The sequence below is a fragment of the Narcine bancroftii genome, chromosome 9 (genome assembly GCF_036971445.1).
Source record: "Narcine bancroftii isolate sNarBan1 chromosome 9, sNarBan1.hap1, whole genome shotgun sequence".
NCBI classification, from domain to species: Eukaryota; Metazoa; Chordata; class Chondrichthyes; order Torpediniformes; family Narcinidae; genus Narcine; species Narcine bancroftii.
This window is the reverse complement of record NC_091477.1, coordinates 110701878-110724285: the sequence shown is the minus strand read 5'-3', so window position 1 is coordinate 110724285 and position 22408 is coordinate 110701878. Positions and strand designations below refer to the sequence as shown.

Below are 22408 nucleotides of genomic sequence, written 5' to 3'. Positions count from 1 at the left end.
CCCCCCTCTCCCCCCCATCCTCCCCCTCTCCCCCCCATCCTCCCCCTCTCCCCCCATCCTCCCCCTCTCCCCCCCATCCTCCCCCTCTCCCCCCCATCCTCCCCCTCTCCCCCCCATCCTCCCCCTCTCCCCCCCATCCTCCCCCTCTCCCCCCCATCCTCCCCCTCTCCCCCCCATCCTCCCCCTCTCCCCCCCATCCTCCCCCTCTCCCCCCATCCTCCCCCTCTCCCCCCCCATCCTCCCCCTCTCCCCCCCCATCCTCCCCCTCTCCCCCCATCCTCCCCCTCTCCCCCCCATCCTCCCCCTCTCCCCCCCATCCTCCCCCTCTCCCCCCCATCCTCCCCCTCTCCCCCCCATCCTCCCCCTCTCCCCCCCATCCTCCCCCTCTCCCCCCCATCCTCCCCCTCTCCCCCCATCCTCCTTCCCTCTCTTTCCCTCTCCCTCTCTTCTCCCTCTCCCTCCCCCTCTCCTCTCCTTTTATAACATCAAGTTATCACTGCAATTCCTTTTTTAAATTGACCTTTCTCCCACCACACTCCCAGTCATTGCATCCTGGAGGGCAACAACTCACATTTTTATGGGATTAAAAAAAAATTACCAATGAATGCATTTTTGTTTTAACTGGTTTTCTTACAATGTCAGGTTTCATTTCTTCTCGTTTGCATTTTTTGTTCTGTAGATCTCCTCGATGGGGTTGGTATCTGCACAGTAACTGGGCGCACGCAGTTATTCTGAACTTATCAGCTGAGATCAAAGATTTAGGGGAGGGGGGTGGTTCTTGTTTCTCTCAAGTTGTGTCTTCATCAAGGATTTGCTGCATGCTATCAATTATTGCCTCTTGAAGGATTTGCTTTCTCTCTGTTTTTTTAAATGTTTCCCAAGGAATCAATGCCGGAAAGCCCCCGGAACACATAGAAGAGGGAAATCCCCCCCCTCTGGTGTGAATGGCGGTGACAAGGGCTATCCACAGATCCCTTATTGAAATGATCCCGGCCAGCCCCCTTCGGTAAGGAGTTTTCGCTAACTAAAAGCAAGCAACTGATAACTCGACCTATAGTCATCAATTATTGAACTTCCCACTCATCACTTCTTTTCACTCATGACTATTTAATTCCCCCCCCCCCTGTTGGAACAGGTTACTCTTGGTGGAACTTGTGCTACTGTGCGGAATTCTTGGGGTAAGTGAATGGCAGAACCGTTTTGAGTCCAGTGAAAGAAAAATAAATTATATCGCTAAATCGCAACTTGTGCAATTTAAAAAAAAAAGTTCAATCTGCTTTGCAATGATTTCTGCTAAAAGAAGCTCTTTTGTTTCTTTAATTTTTAAAGAAAGGGGAGAATGCCCCAAAAGTAAAGTAATCAATGTTGGCAATGAATCTATTCGTCAAGTAGTTCTCATTGGTTAATTCCATGACAGCTAGCCCAACTCATTCTCTCCTCCCCACCCCCTATCTATATTGGCTTCCTATCTGGTAACTTAAAATGTTGAATGCTCATTGAGGCTTTTTCAAAATCTTGGACATCTTTCTCTGACTTCCTCCAGTCCATGAAATCTCTGCAATCTCCTATTTGATGCTTCTTGCCCACCATAACTTTTAGCTCTGTGGTTTCAGACCCCAAACTTTGGCATGCCCTACCAATCTCTTCAGCTCTTTCCTCCACTGAGTTGCCCTTTAAAATCTATCCCAGTGAGACTTCTAATGTTCCCTCATGAGGCTTGTGGCAAGCTTTATTCACTTTATGAACTTTGAAAGTTGACGTTGCTGTAACCTGTTAATGAGATGACTACAAATGCACTCAAATCTTAATGTGCATTGAACAATAACAAATATCAATTTTAGGGTAAATGTGAAGGTGATGATTAAATTTGAAAATTTATCCAAAAGACCTAATGAATGTTTTGAAATTGTGTTTGGTGGCTGTGTGGAATTTCTTGTGTTCTGGTATTTTGTTCTGGATTTCCATCCTGGCATATGAGGTTATTTTTTCTGCCCAGTATGGTTAGCAGTCACCAATGTGTAGAATCAGTGAGGGAATCCTCTTCAGTGTCACACACATGTATAAGGTTTCTGAATCTGTTGCATTTAAGGGCGGTACATTTGAATGATAACCTTGTGACTTCCTACATCTGTGATACTGCCAGATTTTCTGTTGTTGAAAGTGAGCATCCCAAAACCTTTGCATGTAATACATATCATGTATCTGACATTCAGCTTTCATTTTAACTAATTTACATTAGTGTTTAGTACTTGGCAGATCATTATATTGGCTTCAATTCGATTTAATATTGTGGTATCTATATTTCTTTTTAGTTTATGCAAAATTTGTTTTACACTGGCTTTACATGTAATTCTTTTTGGATATCTGACACCTAGGTTTAGGACTACTCGTATTCAGAGAAGGAAGCCATTTGCTCCATTAAGTCTACACTAGCTCTGAGAAATCCCATCAAATCTGTATTCCTATTTACTTTCATAGAGGTCAGGGAGTTGTGCAGCTCAGCACTTTAACCCATTGAGTCTGGTCCATGTTTTACCGTCAAACACCCATCTGTGCCAATCATTCACTAGTCCTATTTTATTCAGAATCCGTATTTATTGTCATGAACAAGTCACGAAATTTGGTGTATTGCAGCAGCGACATAGAGCAAACTTTCATATTATGATCCATCTTACAACAATAATATAAAAATAAAAATAGTAGAGCACAAAAAGTCAGGCAGTGTCTTTGGTTCATTGATTATTCAGGAATCTGATGGCAGCGGGGAAGAAGCTGTCCTTGTGCCACTGATTTCTCGTCTTAAGGCTCCTGTATCTTTTTTCCTTATGGTCGCAGAGTGAAGAGGGCATGGCCCAGGTGGTGGGGATCTTTGAGGATAGAGGCTCCTTTATTTTTTTTTAAGACACTCTCTCATGTAGATGTCCTCGATGGAGTGAAGTCTGATGCCGTGATGTCAAAGGCCGAGTTAACAATCCTCTGGAGTTTTCTTTTCTCGTCCTGAGATTTGGTGCGTCCATGTCAGACGGTGATGCAACCAGCCAGAATACTCTCCAAGGTATACCTGTAGAAGTTCAAGAGTCTTCGGTAACATACCTTTATTCTTCCTACATCAACGTCTCCCAGATTCTACTACTCACCTGCACATTAGGGACAATTTACAGTGGCAAATTGACCTACTAACCCACATATCTTTGGGATATGGAGGATAACTGTAGAAATGAGAGGAAGCCTAGATGGTCACAAAGGGAACATGAAAATTCCACACGACAGGTGAAAGGTTGGGATTGAACCAGAGTCACTTGAGCAATGAGGCAACAGTGTCACTTGAGCAGCTATGAGGCCCAGAGAAGGAGAATGGGTTAGTGTTGGTCTTGATGTTATGTAATTGCATTTAAACTTTGATAAGAATGTGAAATCCTGCTGTAGGTTTCAATGTCTACACTTAAACAATGTGTGAAGTTATTTTGTGTACATCTAATCAGTATATTGCCCTCCTCATCCTGCTTTCTTGCACAGATAATGACCATATTTGCTGAAGACGAGCACAGTAATTTTCCCATTTTGTGCTCTTACATAACTTTGCTAACCCCAGAAGGTCTCCAGTACTTGGGCTGGTTTGGAGGGAGAACCCAGGAACAGCTGCCAATCAGCTATAAATGGGAAACACACAAAGACTTCATTAACATTGTGATATGTTATCAGTCACTGTTGACAGCAAACTTTGCACTCCGGGTTCTTTAGAGAAGACATTCTGCTATCCTTACTCAGACAGACCTATAGCTGATGCTATAAAAACTATGATTGGCTCTTAACTAATTGTTTAAGTAGTCTGGCAGGCCATTAAAGATGACCAATAAGTGATGACCTCTCAACATTCTCTCACACACTGAGTAAAGAAGTTTTGCAATAAATTCAGTTGAAGTTGAAAGTACTTAAGGCAGAGCTGGATAACTTTTCAAGAATGAAGTGGAGCTGGTAAAGTGTGAATTGAGTGAAACAGAATGGAAAAGGCATGAATTCTGATTAAATAGCTGTAAATTCCATGACGAATTGTCTTAAAAAGAAACTACCATTTCTGTCTTCCAATCAATGGAAGTTTGATTTTCATCCTTGATAGTCTAATTATGTTTAACAATTGCAGATGGCTGAAATTGATCAATTTAACATTAAGTATCAAGTAAAGATAGTTGATCTAATCTTGTAGTCAAATCTTCAAGTAGCTGGCCAATTAAATATAATTGATGAATTTACACAAGATTTCATGTGTAGTTGGTACCTTCTCCAAAAGCTGGAATATGGAAAGTTATCATCTGGAGGGATGGCTCCGGATATAGATAGGGATGGCTCCGGATATAGATAGGGATGGCTCCGGATATAGATAGGGATGGCTCCGGATATAGATAGGGATGGCTCCGGATATAGATAGGGATGGCTCCGGATATAGATAGGGATGGCTCCGGATATAGATAGGGATGGCTCCGGATATAGATAGGGATGGCTCCGGATATAGATAGGGATGGCTCCGGATATAGATAGGGATGGCTCCGGATATAGATAGGGATGGCTCCGGATATAGATAGGGATGGCTCCGGATATAGATAGGGATGGCTCCGGATATAGATAGGGATGGCTCCGGATATAGATAGGGATGGCTCCGGATATAGATAGGGATGGCTCCGGATATAGATAGGGATGGCTCCGGATATAGATAGGGATGGCTCCGGATATAGATAGGGATGGCTCCGGATATAGATAGGGATGGCTCCGGATATAGATAGGGATGGCTCCGGATATAGATAGGGATGGCAAGATCATGGAATTATTTGAATCTGACTGCAAATTTAATGTTGACTGTTTCCTGGACTCTGCTTCAGTTAATTACCCAGAAGTGAGCAGGAACAGGACTCTTTTCCAACCAAATTGGGTGCTCCATCAGCTCTGGGCTTTTGCACATCCTGATTTTTTTTTTAAATTGCTCCATCATTGATAACTGTTCATCCTGTACTTAGGCTAATAAGTTGCTAATATATTTTATACAAAAGTAGCACAAGCCAAGTAGCTATTCTAGCTATTGAACCTTTTTTCATGTAGTAAAGATGAGCTTTAGAGTTAAACTGGGAAGGAGATGGAAAATAAGAGGCCATAATTATCTTGATCTTTCCCTTAATTCTGATGTTTGCCTCAGGTTTTAGTACCATTCAAGTTGTCCACAACTATTTGACCTATTGAAATTTTCTTTGTCCTATTTAATTTAAATATTTGTGTCTGTGTACCTGGCAGTGCAATAACTTACAATATTCAAGCACACAGCTTATATGAATGTGAAGTGTAAAATCAAAAGTATTCATGCATTTTGATCCTCAGGACCATATTATCTTCCTGACCATCAGTAGTTTTCACACTGACAAGTTATGAAACTTGCTTCATTTGAACATAGAGTTTGGGAGTTTATCTCTATTTATGATACATGTGTACAAAAATGTCAATTTTTTTTCTGATGAATTTGTTATTTTAAGAAATCCATTTTTAAAATATTGGTTTATAATAACATTTCAGAAGAAAGTGAATATCTTTGAACTACTGTAGCAAATGTTTACATCGAGGCTTGCATGAATATGTTGATTCTCAACGGGGTGGGAGGGGGAGTAATCTTAACATATTGCAAATTAGCATCTATTAAAAATGTTAGGTAGGATTTTTTACTTCATCAGCAAATCGTCCTGTTAGCTAATCTATGAAAAGAGGCATTGATGCAAGAAGTTTAAATCATTCAGAACACATTGGGCCCAATCAACCAGGAGGATTGACTTTGCAATGAACAACTTTTTGCTTGTTATTGCATTTGATTTATGCCTTCTTAATGTTCCCCCTTAGGGAAGTTTGATCCAAATAGTTCCTTCAATTGTAGGAGTCAGTGGTCATAGTGATTTACTAATCATCTCCAAGTTTGCGAGTTCATGGCCCTGAAAGATGTATCTTGTTTCTTCAAAAAATATATTGGTGGGTTGTTGCATTTAAGGAAGGATGTTATGAATTGGTGGCTCACTAAATTTCATAGTGTCAGAGATAAAAATTAACCAAAATATTCAAAAGAAAATTGACAAGTACTTAATAATAGTACATAGAACACAGTACAGGCCCTCAATGTTGTGCCAATGCATATATTCCTTAAAAAAAAGTACTGAACCTTAACCCTTTATTTTTCTTCCATCCATATGCCTGTCTCAAGCCCCTTTTCCACTGGTACATTGTCCTAGGAATTAATGGGAAATTAACTGGGACAAGGTCCAGTGAAAAAAAGACAACAGTCAACATGCCAGTATCAAATGATGTAATTTAATGCCGGGGATTGATGGCCTCTACCCCTACTCCGATCACTGGTGTCAGCTGATGTGCTGGTTTTAAACCAATGGAAAAAGGACAGCAGAAAGTCGCCCATTTCCAGTTGAAGGTAGACTCTCTGATCCCTGAGGATGAGTTGTGTTCAGTGGAAAATCAGTCACTGTTCCAGTTAAAGGTGGCCAGAGGAAACCGCACAAATGGCTTTCTATCCTGGGAAATTGCATGGCCAATTAACTGGGATGTCAATGGGGAAGAAAAAAGGCTTTAGAGCCTCTTAAATGCCCCTGATGTTTTGGTCTCCACCACCATCCCCGGAAAGGCATTCCAGGCACCAACAACTCTCTGCGTTTATAATTTAAAAAAAAACAAAAAACCCCTGATGTCTCCCTAAACTTCCCTCCCTTCATATGTCCTCTCGTGTTTGCTATTCCTGCCCTGGGAAACAGGCACTGGCTGTCCACCCTAGTTATGCCTCTAATTATCTTGAAGTCCTCTACTAAGTCTCCTCTCATCCTTCTACACTCCAAACTGAAAAGTCCCAGCTCTGCAGATCTTGCCTCAAGACTTATTTTCCAATCTACATAACATCCTGGTAAATCTCTTCTATACCCTCTTCATAGCTTCAACATCCTTCCTATAATGAGGTGACCAGAACTATAAGTGTGGTCTCATCAGAGATTTGTAGAGTTGCAACATTACCTCTCTGCTCTTGAATTCAGTCCCCCTATTAATGAAGTCCAGCATCCCATAGGCCTTCTTAACTGTCCTATCAACCTCTGTGGCAACCTTGAGGGATGTATGCATTTGTATCCCAAGGTCCCTCTGTTCATCCACACTCTTAAGTAACCGACCATTAACTCTGTACTCAGCCTTCTGTTTGTCCTTCCAAAATGCATCACCTCACACTTACCTGGATTGAACTCTATCTGCCACTTTTCTGTCCAACTCTGCATCCTGTCTATATCCTCTTGTAACCTTTGACAACCTTCAGCTCTATCCACAACTCCTCTAACCTTTGTATCATCCTCAAACTTGCTGACCCATTCTCTGTCTCTTCATTTAGGTCATTAATAAATATTACAAAGAGCAGGAGTCCCAGAATAGATCCTTGCGGTACTCCACTAGTCACTGGCCTCCAGGCAGAATACTTTCCTTCCACTACTACTCTCTGCTTTCTCCCTGCAAGCTAATTTTTTTATCCACACAGTCAAGGTTCTATGGATCCTATACCTCATGACTTTCTGAATGAGTCTCTCATGGGGCAACATCAAATGTCTTGCAAAAATCCATATAGACCACATCTTCCACCCTACCTTCATCAATTTATTTTGTTATCAACTCAAAAAACTCAATTAGGCTCAAGAGATACAACCTTCCCTTCACTGACTGACTGTCCTTGAGTAGACTGGACTTCTCCAAATGCTCATAAATCCTATCCTTAACAATCCTCTCCAATAGTTTGCACACCACTGACATAAGACTCATCGGTCTATAATTCCCAGGATTCTCACTATTACTTTTTTTAAACAAGGGGACTATATTTACCATTCTCCAGTCCTCTGGCATCTCCCCAGCTATCCCTTCCCTTATTTCCAACAGCAACCTTGGGTATATCACGTCTGGTCCCAGGGACTTAACAATCAATGTTTTTAGGAAGGTCCAATACTTCCTCTTATTGCCCAGCACAGAAGCCTGTTCTATCTCCAGGTGCATGTTGCTCCTTTATCCTTTAGCAGCCCCACCTTCATTCTCTTAATCGTGCTGTTCTTCATATACACCTAGAACACCTTGGGGTTCTCCTTAATCCTTCATGCCAAGGCCTTCTCATGCCCTCTCTGAGCTCTCCTAATTTCTTTCTTAAGCTCCTTTCTGGCTACTGCATACTTCTCATGAGCCTTTCCTGATTTCTGCTTCCTAAATCTAATGTATGCTTCCTTCTTCTTCTTGACTAGCTACCTCACCTGCTTCATCAACCACAGTTCCATTTTCCTACCATCTTTTCCTTGTCCCAGTGGAACAAACTTATTCTGAACCCAACACAAGTAGTCTCTAAACTTCCTCCGCATTAGTTCTGTGCTTTCACCCTTAAACATCTGCTTTCAATTTACTCTTGCTAGTTCTTGCCTCATCCCATCATAATGAGCCCTTCCCTAATTAAACACTTTTCCATTTTGTCTGCTTTTATCCTCATCTATAGCTTTGCTAAAGCTGAGTGAGTTGTGGTCACTCTCACCAAAATGCTTCCCCACCAAGAGGTATGTCACCTGACCAGATTCATTACCCAGAATTAAACCCAGTATGGCCTTTCCTCTCATAGGCTGGTCCACATACTATGTCAGGAATTCTTGAACACACTGATAAATTCAGCCCCAACTATCCCTCTTGCAGTCAGGGAGTGCCAGTTAATATTAGGGAAGTTGAAATCACCCATAACTACAACCCTGTATTTCCTGCATGATTCCAAAATAATTTATTTCCAAAGGATTAAGACTGATTGGTTTAGAACAGTAGTTTTCAAACTTTTTTCTTTCTGTCAGTGCTTTGATTAGTAAGGGATTACTTAAGAAGGCATGTGAGTGGAAATAAAAAGGTTTGAAAACCAGTATTTTAATTGTACCTAATTGACTCATTATGTGCACGGTTTCATAACTCCAAAGGAAATGGGCCAATGACAATTTTTCTCAGGCAAAATATTTCAGTCACAATTTTGTCTAGGGCAGTGGTTCTCAAATCTTCCCTTCCCACTCACATACCACCTTAAGTAATCCCTTACTAATCATAGAGCACCTATGATAAAGGGATTACTTATAGTGATATGAGTGGAAAAGAAAAAGTTTGAAAACCACTGGTTTAGAATGTTTAACTAAAAGCAGACATATGTATTGTGGGCATATGATGAATCTTGTTCCTCTTCAGAAATTCTTGGAATGCTGTTTGGTTTAGAGTTAAATTATAAGCACAGACTGGATAACATTGTCTTGTGTTCCCTTGACAAACAAAGATGAAAGGATACATGATCAAACTGTTCTGATGTTAAAAAGATTTTGATAGTTTAGATGTATGCACATTAGAGCAGAAATATGTCTTTGGCTCATGTGTACACATTGCATTTCTTAACCAAAATACCAAAGTGAATGGAACTAAATTTGGAAGAGGAGCAAAGGTGCAGATTATCATTAGTCAGTTAGTCTATGCCACCAAACAGAGATGTTCTAACCCATTTTCGTATTTTGAGCTAGAAAGAATGGAGTATATAATTCTAAAATAAAACCAAATCGAGAAGTACATTCACACAAATGGAAGTCGAAATCTAGATGTATCTCTCCTCAGGTGTGTGTGGATGTGAGTGGAAGTTTTCAAAGTTGAGACTGAAGATAAAGGTATCAAAGGACATGGAGCATAATTGGATCACGTGATCTAATTGATGTCAGAGCAAGTCCAAACTACGGAATATCCTACTCTTTGACTATGTTCCTAAACCTATTGAACCCCTAAAAGTCATAACCTAAACAAGAAGCAAAACCTCTCTGAACCTTCTGCAAAATAAAAGATGAAATAGATACACTTCAAATTAATACGTTTAGTTCTCCAATTTTGCCTCATACTTATTAAATTAATTGTTCTTAAACGAGTTGACCAGTTAATCTGACACCTCTGGTAAAAACAAAAATAAAACCTTGAAACCTTATAAAGAATGAGATCAATGGCCAAGAATGAGGAAGACCGAATTCTGCAGAAATTGAGAACATGACCAAGTACATGGATGAGAACCATCAGCTGGATATAGTGGGGGACATTTTTATCTAGTACCATTTGACTGATTAAACAAGCAAGTTGCCCAAAACACTGATTTCTGATTGGTAGTTTTAAGTGTACATCATTTTGTACACTTGTATCTAATTTTTTTCGATTCAAGACTTTGAGTACTCATGAAATGGAAAATATTTTTCTGGGTATAATTGCGAGCAGATTTCTGTGTGCTCAAAATCAAAAAGCAGATTTTTAAAAAAAATGATGACAGTGATAAATAAGATATAGGAGCAGAAAAAGGCTATTTAGCCCATCGAGGGTTAACGTTCAAAGAGACCAAGACAACCCTACACAGAATTCTCTCAAAAGTAACATGTTTGTGCAACAAATAGTTAAGGAGGCACATAGTTTGTTGACTTTTATTATAAGAGGATTTGAGTAGAAGAATTAGTGTATCTTGTTGCAATTGTACAGAGCTCGATAAGACCAAAGATGGAGTATCGTGGAAAGATATGGTGTCCTTGCCTAAAATAGTACATACTTGACATGGTGGGAGAGAAATGAGGCTTCACTTGTTCCTGGGACACCAGGCTTGCAGTGTGAGGATGGATTGAATAGATTAGATCTGTCTACTCTTGAGCTTAGATAAGTGAGAGGTGATTGCACTCTTGGATGAATGGGAGGTGATCTCACCAAAACTTCTGCAGGACTTGGCATGGTGGCTGCAGAAAGGATGCCTCCCCTGGCAGAGTCCTCTCTAGTCAGGCATCACTGTCTAACAATAAGGCTTAGATATCTCCTGATTTGAGGAGCAATGTTTTTCACTGAAAGAAATCTTTGGAATTCTCTATCCTAGAGAGGATTGTGGTAGTCCAATTGTTGAGTTTATTCAAAACAAAAGGTTTGGAATTTTTGATCATGAGAAAATTGTGGAATTATGGGGATAAGCAAGAATTGTTATCGTCAGTGATCATGATCAGGCTCGAAGGGCCTATCCAACTCATACTTCTCATGTTTATAAGATTTGAGAATTACCCGTTTATGTTGTACTGTTGGACTCGATCAGTCAGGAGCTGGATAAATATTCAACAAGGTAATAGTTCAATGCTGGAGATATAGGGATGGAAAAGCTTTGTCTCTACTGCAGTTTACTGCTAAATTGTAAAGTGTTTTCACTTAAAAGAACAAATCAAGGTGTAGATTCAGGACAGGGGAAATTTGCTCATAGCTTATGGAAGGAATATACTTGGTGGATCAAACACCTTGTCTTAATTCTGTAATTTCCCACAATCAACTTTGATTATGCAATGTTTCTAATAGTACTCCTTTCTTGGGTCAAAAGTAAAATAATTAAATAGTGCTTTTTATTTAACTTCCAAAAGGTGGGGAATTTTGTCCAAGGTGACCTTTTTGCAAATAGTTTTGTATTAGATCAAGTTGATCCTCCCATAATAACCCAGTAGGAAGGGGGCTTCCTCTTTTCACATTTTCGTGGAACACTGCAGGGAAGATCAGCTTTTATTGACAATCTGTCATCAGTAAACACCAGAGGGCATATGTACAAAGTGAAGGGAGGGAAGTTTAGGGGAGATGCCAGGGGTAAGTTTTCTTTTACAGAGTTATAGATGCGTGGATTGCCTTGCTGGGGATCATGGTGGAGGCTGAAACATTAGTGGCATTTAAGAGGCTCTTAGGCAGTCACATGGATGAAAGGAAAATAGAGGGTTATGGGGTAGGGAAGGTTTAGTAATTTTTTTGGAAGGAATATATGGGTTGGCATTACATTGAGAGCTGAAGGGCCTGTACTATGCTATATTGTTCTATGGTTAAAAGTGAATCATGTTGGCGGAGCATTTAGAAGCCCCTTCCCAGAAAAATGTTACAATCACAAATGCTAATTTTAGTTATAGATTTCTGGAGCCATGGTATTTGAACTCTTGGTTCCAGGTTAGTGGTACAAACTGTTGGGTGCCAGTCAAGTAAATTAGTCACTGAAAGTGTATATTTGAAAAAGCTTCTAATATTCATTAACATCGTGTGAAAGGAAAGATAGAAGTAAATTTATAAAGCACAGTTACGGAGTCGGAGAATTTTACTGTATGGAAACAGGCCCTTTGGCCCAATTTGTCTACACCAACCACATTGTCTACCACCTAAGCTAGTCTCGCTTGCCTGCATTCTGCCTATAGTCCTCTAAGCCAGTGGTTTTCAAACTGTCCCCTAAACTCGTATTCTACCTTAAGTAGTCCCTATGCCATAAGTGCACTGTGATTGGTAAAGGATTGTTTGAGGTGACATGTAAGCGGGAAGGGAAGGTTGAGAACCACTGATCTTGACCCAATAGTGACTGAAATATTTTGCTTGAGAAAAATTGTCATTGGCCCATTTCCTTTGGAGTTATGAAACCGTGCACATAATGAGTCAAATAGGTACAAATAAAATAGTGGTTTCAAACTTTTTCTTCACAGAGCAATTATGGCATAGGGATTGCTTCAGGTAGAATGTGAGTTTAGAGGGGCAGTTTGAAAACCACTGCTCTAAACCAGCTTTTATCAATGGGGATGTACAGAAGAAACATGACTGCCTCACAGAAAAGGGGACCCATAAACTTTGAGCAAAGTCCTAAGGGGACCATAGCCAAAAAAAAGTTGAAATGGCTGCTCCAAACCTTTCCTCTCCACGTACCTGTCTAAATGTCTTTTAAACATTGCAGTCATACCCCTGCCACTTTCTGTGGCAGCTTGTTCCATATACCCTCAACCCACTGTGGAAAAAGGTACCCCTTAGTCCCCTTTTAACACTTGCTCCTATCACTTTAGTTCATATCCTCTGGTTTTAGATCCCCCTACCTTGGGGGGGGGGGTGGGTGGGGAGAAAGACTACGCTCATTGTTCTTAAACATGACCTTCAGGATTAGAAACCACCTCCCCCCCCCCCCCCCCCACCCCGCCGCAAAAAAAAAATATTTCTCCTCAGCCTCCCACACACCAGTGGGAAAAGTCCCAATCTATCCAGCCTCTCTTTATAATTTAAGCACCCTAATCCCAGTGATGGTCTCATAAATCATTTGCCCACATTTCCAGCTTAATATCTGTCCTTCAACTGGGCAACCAGAACGACACACAAGGTTCCAAATGCAGTCTTGCCAACTTGTACAATTGCAACCTGATGTCCCTACTCAATGTCCTGACCAATGAAAGCCAAGTGTGGCAAAGATTATCTTCACCATCCTGGCCGCCTTTGAAGCCACTTTCATGGAACCATACACCTGTACTCCTCAGACTCTCTGTTCTGAAATGTTCTCCAGGGAACTTCCATTCATCATGTGAGTCCTACCTTGGTTTAACCTACCAAAGTCCAGCCACAAGTTAAATTACATCTGCCATTCCTTGCCCATTTCCCCAGACCTTCTAGATCCTGTTGTAACCTCAGTCAAAATCACTGTCCAAAATACATTTTCCAATCTCATCAGTAGAAAAGGGGATGAGGTCTACAATGTGAGTATAGAAAGTTGGGCAGAAGGTTAATGAACAGGATTTCCAGTGTAGTAAACCTTTGATTACTCCTGGTGTCATGTCCGAGTTAGGATAGGAATAGAAAGATGTGACAGATGAATGTGTGACTGAGAGCCTGGTATATGATGGATGGAATCAGGTTCTCTTCTGGGGGCAGAGGTGAATCTGTAGAAGAGGGTCAAGTTGCATCTGAACAGGAAGGGGGCCAATATCCTTGTGGAGAGTTTTGATAGATTTACTTGGGAGGTGGGAACCAAGGTAGAAGTGTGGCAGAGAAGGAAGTCGGTGCAATTGTAGAAGTTGGATCGAGCAAGGACGAGCAGGGAAAAGATAGGAAGCAAGAAGGATCTGACAGGCTAAACTGCATTTACTTTAATGTAAGAAGCCTGACCAGGGCATGATCAAACACATGGGATTGTGATATTCTATCAATTAGAGTCACATAGTTGAAGGATGGGCAGAACTGGCAGCTCAGTGTCCCAAGGTAGAGGTACTAGAGGCATGATATGGGTGGAGATAAGAGGAGTTGCATTTTTGATTTAGGGGAAATGTCAAGGATATTTGTAGAGGATATTCCTAGGAGGAACACATAGCTCTATGGATAAGAAGGTGACTCTATGGGTAAGAAATAAAAAGGTGGTGACCACTTTCATATTGTACTATAGCCTCCTCAGTAATCAATAAGCCAATATGTAGGGAAATTGTAGGTAGTTGTAGCAATAATAGGATTGTAATCATAGATGATTTTAACTTCCCTAATATTAATTGGGAGTGCTGTCTTCTTTGGCTTGGCTTCGCGGACGAAGATTTATGGAGGGGGTAAAAAAGTCCACGTCAGCTGCAGGCTCGTTTGTGGCTGACCAGTCCGATGCGGGACAGGCAGACACGATTGCAGCGGTTGCAAGGGAAAATTGGTTGGTTGGGGTTGGGTGTTGGGTTTTTCCTCCTTTGCCTTTTGTCAGTGAGGTGGGCTCTGCGGTCTTCTTCAAAGGAGGCTGCTGCCCGCCAAACTGTGAGGCGCCAAGATGCACGGTTTGAGGCGTTATCAGCCCACTGGCGGTGGTCAATGTGGCAGGCACCAAGAGATTTCTTTAGGCAGTCCTTGTACCTTTTCTTTGGTGCACCTCTGTCACGGTGGCCAGTGGAGAGCTCGCCATATAATACGATCTTGGGAAGGCGATGGTCCTCCATTCTGGAGACGTGACCCATCCAGCGCAGCTGGATCTTCAGCAGCGTGGACTCGATGCTGTCGACCTCTGCCATCTCGAGTACCTCGACGTTAGGGGTGTGAGCGCTCCAATGGATGTTGAGGATGGAGCGGAGACAACGCTGGTGGAAGCGTTCTAGGAGCCGTAGGTGGTGCCGGTAGAGGACCCATGATTCGGAGCCGAACAGGAGTGTGGGTATGACAACGGCTCTGTATACGCTTATCTTTGTGAGGTTTTTCAGTTGGTTGTTTTTCCAGACTCTTTTGTGTAGTCTTCCAAAGGCGCTATTTGCCTTGGCGAGTCTGTTGTCTATCTCATTGTCGATCCTTGCATCTGATGAAATGGTGCAGCCGAGATAGGTAAACTGGTTGACCGTTTTGAGTTTTGTGTGCCCGATGGAGATGTGGGGGGGCTGGTAGTCATGGTGGGGAGCTGGCTGATGTAGGACCTCAGTTTTCTTCAGGCTGACTTCCAGGCCAAACATTTTGGCAGTTTCCGCAAAGCAGGACGTCAAGCGCTGAAGAGCTGGCTCTGAATGGGCAACTAAAGCGGCATCATCTGCAAAGAGTAGTTCACGGACAAGTTTCTCTTGTGTCTTGGTGTGAGCTTGCAGGCGCCTCAGAGGGAGTGCTGTAATACTGAAAGATTAGCATTTGTTCACTGCATCTAAGAAGTTTTCTCAAGCAAAATGTAGATGGCCCTACAAATCACTTGAGTGCAGGGCATTTAGGACACTCAAGGAAATTACGAGGGCAAAAAGAAGGCACGTGATATCACTGGCAGATAAGGAAAAGGAGAATTCTAAAATTAAAATGTTGAAAAGACGCTTGGACCTGTACATGCAGAGGAAAATGTATGGGAGATGTGGGCCAAATGGTGGTAGGCAACTTGCCAGCATGGATATGCTGTGAATGAAGTGGGTGCTTTTTCCCATATTGTATAACTTGATGCTTTTAAACAATTCTATCAGTATATTATGACCAAAAGGATAACTGGAAAGAGAATAGGCCTTCTTCAGTATCCGTATGCATGTTTATTTGTGGAGCCATGGGAGATGAGCAAAGTCTTAGACGAGTTCAGGGGAGAAAATGATGTCTTGAAATGTATTCATATTATTTATTTTTTTAAAAAGTGTTGTGTCATGATGGGCATAAAGGTGGGTATATTCCTGTGGCCCAACTAAATGTATTGTGGGACATTGTGGGCAGCAAAGAAAGAAATTGGTCGCAGATTTTTTTAATCTTAGCCACTGGAAGACTGGAGGGTGGCTCAGGTTATGCCTCAATTTAAAAAGAGCTGCAAGAACAAGCCAGCCAATTACAGGCTGGAGAGCTGAACATCAATGGTGGAAAAGTTAATGGAGGGGAATCTCCAAGTCGAGATCAATCTGTATTTGAAAAAGCAAGACCTGATTAAGGATCATCAGCGCAGCTTTGTGGGAAATTGCATCTCACTCATTTAATCAGGTTTTTTGAAGAGAATACCAAGGCAGGCTAATAAACATTGTCTACGTGGACTTTAGCAAGGCTTTCTATAGGATCTGCATGGTGGACTGGTCTGGAATCTGAGATCGGGTAATTACTTGGATTAGATACCTGTACACTCAAGTAATGGAGTTAAATTTGTAGTGACATCCTTCTTGTACCTCTAGCCCTGCAGAATTCTTCTCTGTATGTTTGTTAGAACTGATGAGTTGTACTGCATGACATCTTTCTGCAATCCAAAGATAATTTTTTAAAATTTTCTCCTTTCTTTCTTGTCTTTTTTTACCTATAATTTTTTAACTTTTTTCAATTTGTTTTTTTTTTGTGGGGGGTGGGGAAGGTTGGGTGGGAGGGAGGAGTTTTGGGGTGGGGTAAGATCATCAATTTGTTCTTTTGATATCTGTACTATTATAATAATTGTAGTTACTGCATGTATGGAATATTAAATAAAATATATTTTTTAAAAAACAAGATCTAAAGTGAGCTAGACAATTGAGGTGGAATGAGTCAGAGGATGGTGATGGATGATCTTTCAGATCCAAGGCCAGTGACCACTGATATGGTGATGGGTGCACCATTTGCCATATGAATTAGATGTTATATATTTCGTTCATCTAGTCATAGTCTGTGGGAATGGGAGCCAAGGCAAAATGTGGGTTGTCAGGGAAGCCAGCAGTATCCCTGACAACTTCATCTGCATGAAGAGCGACCAGCTGCAGCTTCTGATCAGCTGAGTTAAGGCATTGGAGCTGGAGTTGGATGAACTCTGGATTATTCGGGAGGCAGAGGGGGGTGATAGATAGCAGTTACAGGGACACTATCACACCTAGGAGGCAGGAAGAGAGTAGATGGGTGACAGTCAGGAGATGGAAAGGGAACAACCATGCAGTGCAGGGCACCCCTCAATAACAAGAACACCATGTTAGATACAGTTGAGGGGGAAATGACCTACCAGGAACAAGGCATGGAGTTCAGGTCTCTGGGATGGAGTCTGGTCCTGTGACTAAGAAGGGAAGGGAGGAGATGGGGCAAGCTGTAGTGATAGGGAATTCCATAGTTAGGGGGTGCAGTTAAGAGGTTCTGTGGAAAAGAGATCGAGTATCCTGGATGGTATGTTGCCTCACTAGTGCCAGGTTCTGAGATATTTCAGATTGAGTTCATGGCATTCTCAGGTGGGAGAGTGAGTAGCCAGATGTCGTGGTCCATGTAAGGACCAATGATGTAGGTAGGAAGGGTGAGGAGGTCCTGCAAAGAGAGTTCAGGGAGTTGGGCACTAGGTTGAAGGACAGAACCTCCAGGGTCGTGATCTCAGAATTGCTCCCCATGCCATGTGCTAGTGACGTTAGAAATAGGAGGATAATGCAGCAAAACACTTGGCTGAAGACATTCTGTAGGCGGGAGTGCTTCAGGTTTTTGGATCATTGGGCTCTGCTCCAGGGAAGGAAGGGCCTGTTCCGATGAGGTGGCTTGCATCTAAAGTGGAAGGGAACTAATATCCTTGCGGGAAGGTTTGCTAATGCTGCTCCGGTGGGTTTTTAAACTAGATTTTCAGGGGGAGGGGCTTCAGAGTGCCAGAACAGTTAGAGGAGAGGAGGAGGGAAAAGATGATGTTAAAATTGTATGCACTGTTAGAAGTTGGTAGGTTGAACGTTTTCAGGTGCATCTATTTCAATGCAAGGAGTATTGTAGGAAAGGTCGATAAGCTTAGGGTGTGGATTGGCAGGTGGAATTATCTTATTGTGGCCATTAGTAAAACTTGGTTGCAGGAGAGGCAGGTCTGGCACCTCTATGTTCTGGACTTTGTTGCTTTAGATGTGATAAAGTGGGGTGGGAGGGGGGTAGTTGGTGAAAGGAGGAGGAGTGGTATTCCTTGACAGGAAAAATATCACATCTGTGCTCAGCAGGACAGACAAGAGGGCTCATCTATTGAGGCTATATGAGTGGAGTTGAGGAACGGGAAAGGTATGACTGCACTCATGGCATTGTATTATAGACTGCCCAATAGTCAGTGAGAATTGGAGGAGCAAATCTGTAGAGAGGTAGCAAACAGCTGCAGGAAACAAAGTTGTGATAGTAGGAGATTTTAACTTGCCACATATTGACTGGGACTCCCATACCATAAAAGGGCTGGATGGCTTGGAATTTGTCAAATGTGTTCAGGAAAATTTTCCAAAAATGATGAGAAGAAGATGGAGGGTTATGGGCATTGTGCAGGGAGGTGGGACTAAAGAGGGGTGTTTGGTTCGGTGCGGACTAGAAGGGCCTAATGGCCTGTTTCCGTGCTGTAATTGTTATGTTATATGTTATATCTTAATATATAGAGGTACCAACTAGAGAGAATGCAATACTGAATCTCCTATTTGGGAATAAGACAGGACAGATGACAGAGGTATGTGTAGTGTAGGGGAACATTTTGAGTCCAGTGATCATAATGCCATTAGTTTCAAATTAATTATGGAGAAGGATGGGTCTGGGCCTTGGGTTCATATTTTAAATTGGAGAAAGGCCAATTTTTAGGAAATGAGAAATAGTCTAGAATGTGTGGATTGGGATAAATTGTTTTTGGGCAAGGATGTGCGAGGTAAGTGGAGGACCTACAAAGGTGAAATTTTGAGAGTACAGAATTTGTATGTTCCTCTCAGGATCAAAGGCGAGGTTAGAACACAGGGAACCTTGATTTTCGAGCCATATTGGGGATCTGGTTTGGAAGAAGAGAGAGGTGTATAACAGGTAGAGGCAACATGGAGCAAGTGAGGTTCTTGAAAAGTATATTTTTTAAAAATGCAAGAAAAACCTCAAAAATTAAATCAGGAAAGCTAAAAGAAGATGTGAGGTTGCTTTGGCAGACAATGTGAATGAAAATCCCAAGGGTTTCTACAGATGTATTAAAAGCAAAAATATGGTAAGGGACAAAATTGGTCAGGTTTGTATGGAGTCAAAAGAGATGGGAAGGATCTTAAATGCTTTTTTAAAAAAATCTGTATTTGCTCAGGAAAAGGGCACAGAGTTGTGGGAAGTAAGGAAAATGAGCAGTGAGATCATGGAACCTATACAGATTAAAGAGGAAGAAGTGCTTGCTGTCTTAAATCCCTCAGAAAATGTACGGGCTCTGGCAGAAATATTTTAAATGTCCTTAGCCACGGATGTGATGCCAGAGGATGGGAGGGTAGCTCACATTATTCTGTTGTTTAAAAAATATTCCAAATGTAACCCTGGAAATTACAGGCCGGTCGGTGAGCCTGATGTCAGCAGTATGTAAATTATTGGAAGGTATTCTAAGAGATTGAATATACAATTTATTTGGATAGCCATAAACTGATTTGGGATAGTCAACATGGCTTTCTGCATGGTGGTCGTGTTTAACCAATCTTAGAGTTCTTCAAGGAAGTTACCAGGAAGGTTGATGAAGGAAAGGCTGTGGATGTTGTCTACATGTACTTTAGTAAAGCTTTTAATAAGGTCCCTAGTCAGGAAGGTTCAGACGCTAGGTATCCATAGTGAAGCAGTGAACTGGATTTGACAATGGCTGGACAGGAGAAGACAGAATAGTGGTGGATGATTGCATCTCAGACTGGAGGCCTGTAACTAGTGGTGTGCCTCAAGGATCAGTGCTAGGACAATTGTTGTTTGTTATCTATATCAATGATCTGGATGATAATGTGGTAAATTAGATCAGCAGGTTTACAGATAGCACTAAGAATGGAGGCATTGAAGACAGTGAAGGTTTTCAAATCTTGTAGAGACAGCTGGAAAAATTGGCTGAAAAATGGCAGATGGAATTTAATGCAGATAAGTGCAATGTGTTGTATTGTGGAGAGACAATCCAAGAAAGGATGTACACTGTAAATGGTAGGGCACTAAAGAGTGTGGTAGAACAGAGGGATCTGGGAATACAGATGCATAATTCCCTGAAAGTGGTGTAGCAGGAAGACAGGGTTGTAAAGAAGGCCTTTGGCATATTGGCCTTCATAAATCAAAGTAGTGAGTTCAGGAGTTGGGATGTTAAAGTTGTATAAGACATTGATGAGGCCAAATTTGGAGTATTGTGTTCAGTTTTGGTCACCTAACTCAGGAAAGCTATCAATAAGATAGAAAGAGTACAGAGAAGATTTACTAGGATGTTGCCTGGACTTCAGGAACTGAGTTACAGAGAAAGGTTAAACAAGTTAAGAATTTATTCCCTGGAGTGTAGAAGAATGAGGGAAGATTTGATAGGTATTTAAAATTATGAGGGGGATAGACAGAGTAAATGTAGGTAGGCTTTTTCCACTGAAGGTAGGTGAGATGCAAACCAGAGGAAATGGTTAAGAGTGAAAGGGAAAAGATTAGGAGAAAGATGAGGGGAACTTCTTCACATGGAGAATGGTGGGTGTGTGGAATGAGCTTCCAGTTGAAGTGGTGAATATGGGCTCAATAATAATATTTGAGGAATTTGGAAAGATACATGGATGGGAGAGATATGGAGGGCTATGGACTGAGTGCAAGTTGGAGGGACTAGGTTAAAAAAAATGGTTTGGCACATACTAGTGGGTCCAATGGGCCTGTTTTTGTGCTGTAATGTTCTATGGTAGATGGCATGATTGGCAAAATTGATGGCATGGTAGTCACTGAAGAAGGCTGGATAGGGTGCAACAAAATTGAGATCCATTGGGGAAAATGGGCAAAGGAATCGTAAATAGAATTTAACTTGGACAAGTACTAACCAATGCATTTTGGGAAGTCAAACCAGAGCAAGACTTGCAGAGTCGATGACGGGGCTCTGGAAAGTATTGTAAAACAAATAATCCTCAGAATTCAAATGTGCAGTTCTCCGAATGTGGTGAACGTGGTGATGAAGGCATATATCATGTTTGCCTTCATCAGACAAGACACTGAGTAGATGAGTTGTGATACCATATTACAGTTGGACAGCATGTTGGTGAGACAGCATCTGGAATATTCTGTGCAGTTCTGGTCACCCTATGAGAGGAAGAATGACATTAAACTGGAGAAAGTTCAAGAAAGGTTCACAAGGGTGTTGCCAGGACTGGAGAGTATGTGGAATGAGCTGCCAGAGGCAGTGGTACAATTACAATGTTTAAAATTCAGGTAGACAGAATCATGGATAGGAAAGATTTGATGTGGGCCAGGTGCAATGGAGTGAGCTCAGGAAGGCCCCTTGCTCACCACAGCTGAGTTGGACTAAAGGCCCTGTTTCTGTGTGTGCAACTCTGATTCGAAAGCAACTACAAATCTTATTCTGCAAGTTGCCAGTCATAACATTTAGGGATCCTCTACTTACAGGCATATGACAATGGCTGAAAATCCATAAGAAGCAGATAACAAATGCATTAGGACCTTGGTTGTTGTTCTAGGTAATTTACTGATGATTTCCAGATGTTTACTGTATGTATTCAGTTGGTGATACTGTTTTAGCCACTGTATACTGTACACAGCGGTCACCCAGACATAAACAATTAAGAAATGCATGGAGTTTGTGCGTCATTGGGTATAGAACAAGCCGATTTTAATCACAAGCCAATAAGATAGAGCAGCAAGTTATGTTTCTCAAGGCTTGCTGACAAGCTTGGATCTGCCGTATCAATTCAAAGGCTTGTTGCCAGTTGAAAATGTAACTATAACAAAATTACAAAATCTTTGATAACTTGGTCCAGTATGTACATAACATTCCTCCATTGCATGGTCTGCCAAATATGCAATCAAAGCATAACAGAATGCCAATAATAGTTTTGGCACCTGATATTAGCTACTGAATACTAATTTATTATGAAAATACTGATGAATCTAAATTTGGATATAAATTAGGTTAATGTCAAGGACTTCTCTCAGAACTGATTTCCATTGACTTTTGTCTTCTCTGCATTTGAAAGTAAATTTGAGAAATTCCAACACATGAGACCAGTCATTCTTAACCTTGTCCCATCATCTACACCCCCCCCCCCACCCCTTCCATCTCATAAATTGGACTAAAATTCTGAGAGTAGACCTTCAACTCCAGAATAACTACCCTTTGGACAGTTTTTGTTTCTATGAGCAGCTTGCATCAGATTACTCGCTGCCTAACATGTGAAATGTTTGGAGTAAACTCCTCTTTCAGAGTTTATTTGTC

General features: G+C 41.6%; 1 protein-coding gene across 1 annotated transcript in view; it reads left to right on the top strand.

Moving 5' to 3' along the window:
• LOC138743605 (collagen alpha-4(IV) chain-like) overlaps positions 1-22408 on the top strand; it is a 121506-nt gene that overhangs the window by 576 nt on the left and 98522 nt on the right. The window contains exons 2-3 of the mRNA XM_069899120.1: positions 883-1006; positions 1136-1178. Coding sequence (XP_069755221.1) covers positions 945-1006; positions 1136-1178 — 105 coding nt within the window. The 5' untranslated portion in view covers positions 883-944. The remainder of the gene's footprint in view (positions 1-882; positions 1007-1135; positions 1179-22408) is intronic.